This window comes from Egretta garzetta, unplaced genomic scaffold (genome assembly GCF_000687185.1).
Source record: "Egretta garzetta isolate BGI_Z169 unplaced genomic scaffold, ASM68718v1 scaffold108, whole genome shotgun sequence".
NCBI classification, from domain to species: Eukaryota; Metazoa; Chordata; class Aves; order Pelecaniformes; family Ardeidae; genus Egretta; species Egretta garzetta.
In genome coordinates, this window is record NW_009260614.1 from 7,545,867 (window position 1) to 7,552,895 (window position 7,029).

Consider the following 7,029-nt stretch of genomic DNA (forward strand, 5'->3'; position numbering starts at 1 on the left):
GTTATTTAATGTTAGCAAGCAGACATCAAATCTGGTGTCTGTAAATTAATGCTAGAAAAGCCAGTCGGGGGGGTTAAATATGTTACAGTGAAGCTAATTAACCATTAAAGCAGCTTCCCTATGGACAGGACTGGCTCCCTTAGCGTCTTTGCAGTGGATATAGATTTATCTCTGCCAAAACGCCTCCAGCTGACGTACAGTTCATTTCCAACATCCGCTGCTCTGTGCTATGCAAGAGATCAGCTTGGACAACTCTGGAAGCCCTGTGGCAGGCAGCATGGATCCCAGATAATTAGGAGAATATAGGCTGTGAGGGTCTGATTAGACCCTTCCTTGTGAAAATCAGTTTTCCTTGAAGCTGCTAAGAGAGTCAGAGAGAACAGAGGCGAAAGGGTCGTCCCATTTGCCCCCTGCGCAGCTGCGCTCTTTGGCTTGCACTGGCTCCAGTGCTTGCGCAATAAGCTAGACTGGAAATCTGACATGGATTAAAACTAACTCCGATATTATTTTTATTTTTTTTATGAATCCAGGTCATTTTCCCACATAATGACTCACAATGGCCAAATAGATACAGCGGCACAAGATTGGGAACCGCAGCAGAGACGGGCAGGAGCAAGCATTTCAGCAGTGGGGCCCGCTCCTGCCGTTATTAAGTGGTTGTGAAACTACCACCTAAGAGACAAGTCAGGTGTAGTCTAACGGCTCAACACCACCAAACCAAACACATCCCTTCCTTTGGACTTTGCCTCCCTGGCATGTGTTAAGGCAAGAAATTACCTGTCTCTAAGCCGAACTAATGCAACGCACTAAATCAGCAAAACAAAGACAAGGAAAAAAGAAGCTGGTAGCTTTCTGTCAGTGGAGTGAGCTGAGAATAAACCTTACTGTGGGATCGAGGTGAGTGTCAGACCCAGGGCAAGAAGGAAAGGGAGCACAGGTGCCCTTTGGACAGTAACAGGCAGGTAGGTTAGCTAAACCATGTGCAACTTCACCCTGCCTATAGGAAACAAGAGGACTGGGCTAAGAATCCCAACCTTTGTAGGCTATACCATGCTAATGCCACACCCAGCACGGGCTGCAAACAGGGAATTGCAAAAATCTGAGCAATCTCCATCTGATCTTGGTGCCTGTGGGCTTAGGAGTGCCTCTGTCTTCTCTCAGACTGGCCTTTAATCTCTTACTAAAAATCACTGTCCTGGACGGTCGCTCCTGCTTGAGAGTACAAGCTGACTTTTGCCACTGCGTTTCTCGAACCCACCCCGAGATACAGTTCCAAGGGACTCATTCCCACACTATTTTAACCCACTCTTCGCTTTTAATCTCTTCTCCAGAGCCGTCAGCACAACAGTGGCTCACTGCCAGGAAAGGAAAAGCCGTCACTCCTGAATGGTGGGGACCAAGCCAGTGCAATTACTGAAGCCGTACTACTTCCACACGGCTTTTTCTTTCCCTGTGATTAAATCTGGGGGAAGACTTTCAGCTGGTGTAAATCGGTGCTGTTCAATGCAGCCTGCAGAGCCAGGTTTACGTTGGCTGAGGTTCCAGCCTTTCTTTGTATTCATACAACAGAGTCAACAAGACCAGAAAATACCCTTCACAAACAACTCCTGGGAGTACAAAAGCACTCAAGACTATACCAAAGTTTCCTAAACTGAACTAGTAAGTCTCTGACATGTTATTGTGAAGGCGTGAAGAAATGCTTTCCTTTTAAATTATGCTAAATGCCAAAGTACGATAAAGACTTTCCTCTGCTTAGGACTTGGAGATCTAATACACCTCAAAAATGAGAACCAAGACCTTTTGCTCTGCACAACAAAATCCAAAGTAATTGAGTCACTCAGTCGCTCTGAGCACATGGGGGAAATTTTCTTTTGTGAAGGAAGATGGAGGGCAACTCTGCCATGAGCATGGGAGTTCAGGGATGATGTGAACTGAGCAAGAAACTCCCCCCACCGCTTTTTGTCCATCGGCTGGTCTATGGCTGTGCAATACTCAGTAGCCCAATGTGTGTGTAAGGAAGGAAGCTTTTACACCAAAATTTCCCAGCCTTGATTTTCCCAGAGGGGCAACTGAATGGTCAGTGTTGGCACAGCAATTCCAGACACATAAGTGCTGCTGACTGCTGAAAGACCAGGCAGCACCCGGCAGCTCGGGCAACTCCCACTCCTTCCTGGAGCATCCATGAGTGACGCACATGAAACCATTTGGAGCTCTCAAAAGCGAATGGTCTTATATATGAAGCAGGGAAGCTTTATAATCATCTGATTTAGAAAGAAAAGTCACACGATGTAAGAAAGATTTCTGCTTCAACATCTAAAAATGTACATTTTAATGTTTTCCTCTGACAAGGCATTTTTACAAATCAGCCAGTATCCATTCGCTAGACCAGGAGACGTGCACTATAACGACCGCAGGAAGTGGGTGCCGTATGGGAAGAGGCAGGCATCTTTATCTTGGTACCAAATGAAAGGTGATTGATCTGCGGATTCCAGAAATAGTTACAAAGCCGGGAACGGAAGAACAGGCAAGAACCAAATAAGAGTGGGAAGGGAAATTCAGATTAGATTCTGGAAGACAATAAGAAGTCTGAACCAAGAATGAACTTCTTGTGGGGAGGTGGCAGTTAAAACACATTTGTCTCCTGGATAGTATGACATTCTTCACTGCCATGCCAAAGCTGCAAGAAGGAAAAAAAATCCTCTGATTTCTACTCCACTCGACAGCCCAGGAAAGGGTTTGGACACAGCATGGGCTAGACAGCAGAGCAGACAAAAATCAACTGTTTTATCCAGGGCCTCAATTCCTGAGGTGCAGAACGGGATAGCGCTTCTTTCCTTTTACACAGAGAAAGCAATAATGAAAACAACTGAGGTGGACCTGGACCAAAGGATCTTAGTCAAGCACTTGCTGCCTGCCAGCAAATCCCTGACAGATTGAAGTGCAGCCACTTAAGGATCCTTCTCCCTTTTGCCACACTGAAAGTTAGCAGCACATTTTGGACACAGGAAACCCTGTTAGTCAACAGCTGGGTTGGAAACAGGGTTCCCTGAGAGGCAGTTCCACATCTCACACCAAAATCCTCTGCACCCAACCACATGGATTTATCTGTGCGTTCTGAAGCCATCTGAGCTCAGACAATAATTTGTATGACCCAAATCTCATGTATTGGACTTTTTTAGTGAAAAAATGTAGTAGCAAAATAAAACATTTTATTTTGCTGTTAATTAGGTGAGTCCAACGAAGAGTGCAGTGTTTCCCACAAGGCGGTAAGCTGTGCTGAGCAGACAACTTGAGAAAAATCAGAACTGTCAGATCAAATGGGATCAAAACCAGATCACAACTCTGATGACACGGACCAGTAGAGTTAAAGGGAACAACTTCAACTTGTAAAAAAAGTTACTATGTCAGCAGCTGCCACTCAGGGACCATTTATAGCAGAAACAGTTTTTATTCTTGCTTCTTTTAGAGCAATACATCGCCAACAAAGGAATGTCTGGAGTCAGGGAGCACTTGTCCATGCTCAGAATCTGGTTCTCCCTGCCTGATACTTCCCTCCTGATGTGAAAACACATGTTAAATGGATTTAACTACAGAATACACTAATCAAAAAATAACATTAAGGAGAGAGAATTGCTACTTCCTTGACTAATTTCTGTAAACAATTTAAGTCTTCCATATTTTAAGTAGGAACAAACTGGAATACATTAAAACATAAAATAACCAGAAATATAGGGTAAGCAAGCTTATTCTGCTCTCACAAAGATTTGCTGTGTCCCCACTAGCAAATTGCCTAGAAGTTAAAGTTCTGCCTCCCTCACTTTCCAAGCTACAGAACCATTTAATCTCTCACCCTAAAATGCAGAGCAGAATGGGAAATGTGAGCAATGTATCACACTGTGCGCATCATTTTACGTCTCTGTTAAATGCACGTAGGTCGTGGGGAGTTGGAACTGTGAAAGCAAATATTGAATCTTTTGAAAAACAATAATGCAGAGTGTGGATATTGCTGCAATTAATTATGACTTAATATATTAATCAATTACATTTGACACTTGCAACAGTTAGAATAGTAAGAATCCCTATCTAAGGAGCTCAAATGTAAATTAGAAATGCAAATTATGATGAACCAGAAACCAAAGCAAGCCATGGATATTTGCATGGCAAGCAGGTGTATTTGTTCAATTTGTTCATTTGTTCAATGTTTATAACACAATTATATTTTCTAGACTTTACTTTTTGGGGGCGGGGGGAAGTAAGTTAGGAAAAAAAGAGAAGCAATTGCTAGTGAAAAGAAAAAAGCAGTTATAAGAACTGCTTTGAAGGAGAAGAAAAATGTTTAGCCCTAAGAAGGGATGCTGATATTTCAGTCAACAAGCTAAGTATAAAATAGCAGTAAGAAAAGTGAACTAGGCAAACCAGAAAGATCACCAAGGCTGGAAAAGTAAATACACTGAATTTCTATATTTAGGGAGCTGACGTTTTTGCTCCTGAACAGATGACACAAGCTGTTGCTGGTTAAAAGATGTTGCTGATCACAGTATACACAGCAGCACCACCTGTGACCTTGGGTGACAGGCCTGAGCATCCCACAGTAGCTTCAGAGGACTGAAACAGATGGCATAAAAAGCAAAAACTCAGATCGCTGCCCTTCCAAGTAAATTTTACCACTGACTTCCAGATCAGACCGAGCAGGTGAGAGGGGAGCGGGAACTCAAACACTGGCCTACAGATAAGAATCAAGGGCATGCACTTGCTCCCCCTGCCTCCCAGCTTGCAGCAATGGGGTGTTGCCCCTGCACCCTTTTTCACTGTTATTTGATAACTGCTGTTGTTAACCCTCTAAATGCACACATCCTTTCGCCTCTCTCACTACCAATACTGTGGGTCTCATGCAGCACTCTGGCCTTCCCCACACCATACGTTCCCACCTTCTCCGCTGGATTCCGCACACCCGCACACCCCACACAACCATTTCAGACCATTATGTCATTCAAAGATAGTAAACTTTCCAAACAGAACAAGCACTCCAGGGCATTCCCAGGGCATGTGAAGGGCACTTCCACACCCACATGTTCTCTCCGAGAATATCAAGCACCACCCTAGACAACATCACTGTTCATCACGCTCACACGTATCCTATCTAAAAACCTTTCTCTATATCCAGTGCTGTACAGAGGTTTTCTGGGTTCTCCATGCCAACAGATATCCAAGCATGAGCCCCTCCAGCACTATCTGCTCCACCTTCAACCACGCTGCCTCAGGGAAGGACTAGGTAGGTCCACCAGAAGCTCCGCGCTTCTCTTTATCACTAAGACCCTTTCTCAGGCAGTGGTAAACACTAGACTATTTGGGAAAACATGCAAGGATCTCTGGATTGAGCACGTATGGGGTACTCTGGTCCCATGCTAACTCTTCTTCAGCAGTCAGAATGCTTAAATCTACAGATGTGACGTTTTCAATCCTTCTCTTCCTAAATTTGGTAAGTTTACCAATTAAAGCCTTGAACATTCTTATCCAGACAAAAGCCCACATACACTCTTTTTTACAATATTCCCTCATTCTTGACCTCAACATCTTCCAGTGTCAGTGAATTCTGTGGCCCAATTATGCATTGTATGAAAATAATCTTTGCATCTCTTTGGCAACTTTTAGCTGAATGTCCTTCATCCTATGTTACAACACAGAAAAAGGGAGCTCACAGTCTGCCTTCTCCGTGGCACTACTGTATATATATATTATTTTTTTCCTCCTCTTTTACTCATCTCTTTTTCCAGGTAACAATCCCAGTCTTCTCAATCTTTTGCCACATACTCATTTTTCTAAGCTCCCGGTGGTTGTCCTGCAACGCAGTACGCAGACCCAGGCTTTCTGGTTGCCGCTAAAACATGGACTAAGTTTTGCTAGAGTAAATACACCCTGGAGGAACTGAGTGGCAATGAGTCCTTAAGCAGGTATTTCCTGCCGTTCCCTAGGGCGGCAGTCACAGAGAAAGAAGCCCATGTCCCTGGGAAGGACACCAGCAGAGCCCAGCAGGGTACATTCACATCCCCATGCCCCTTCCACCCAAGCAAAAGCTCCACCCTTCCTTCTCCCCTAACCCAGTGCACAGTTTTCCCCCTCTTCTTCCCACTTTCTCAACTTCCACCTTGGCTTCCTCCTCAAAACATGTACCACCCATTTTGGTTTTTTTTTTATCCTATTTCAACCCCTTTCACATAACTTTCCAGTGAAGGGGTCTTTCACAGAGCAGGCTGAAGTATTTCTAGATACACATCTGAAAGCTGCAAAACCACCAAAACAGTGGAATAAATCTTACCGCCCCTCTGAACTTCATTTCTGCCTCCTGCCAGCTCCCGCAGCACTTGCAGACTTAGTTTAAGCTGTTGCAAAAAGCAGGAATCTAAGGACAAGTTCTCTCTTCTGTCAGTTGCCTTTTTTTTTTTCTTTTTTTTTCTTTTCATGACATTTTCGGCGCAGTCAGAACTCCCTCCCTCCCACCAGCTCCTACTGGAGCATCCTGGAGAGGGCGAGGAATTCTCCTCCCCTCCCAAAGAGGAGAGACCAACGTGCCGGGATCAGAGCGGCAGTCCAAGAGAAGTCAGCTGTCGTCTGCCTGCAGCCTGCCTGCGGAGTTCTCGCTGCCCAATGACAGGGAAAAACGGAAAGAAAAGTAATCACAGGCACTGGAAAAGCTGGTGCAAAGCCCAACATGCAAAACCACAGCAAACAGGACAGGAAGCAATATGCTCCATTACAGCAAGTTTCTGCACTGAACCAGTAGCAGCAGCAGCATCAAGAGGGCTCCCCAAACCCACTCCCAACTCACCCCAATCACAGCAAAATTTCCTGGGCTTCCAATTACCCTTGTAGTCACTCTCTCGGCAAATTGAAGGATCACAAAGAGTCCAGGGGTAAAACAGTTTGCCTTGTCTGCCCTTGCAAGGACTTAGCATCTTGGCTAACACCCACTCCATATGGAGGTCTCCAAGGTCCTCATCACAACATAACTTGTGCTACCATCAAGACCCT

At 44.8% G+C, this 7,029-nt stretch overlaps 1 protein-coding gene across 1 annotated transcript in view; it reads right to left on the reverse strand.

The window, feature by feature from the left end:
- MYO1C (myosin IC) overlaps nt 1–6,369 on the reverse strand; it is a 45,177-nt gene extending 38,808 nt beyond the window's left edge. Inside the window, exon 1 of the mRNA XM_035900468.1 lies at nt 6,317–6,369. Coding sequence (XP_035756361.1) covers nt 6,317–6,334 — 18 coding nt within the window. The 5' untranslated portion in view covers nt 6,335–6,369. The remainder of the gene's footprint in view (nt 1–6,316) is intronic.
- Between the last annotated feature and the right edge of the window lie 660 nt (nt 6,370–7,029).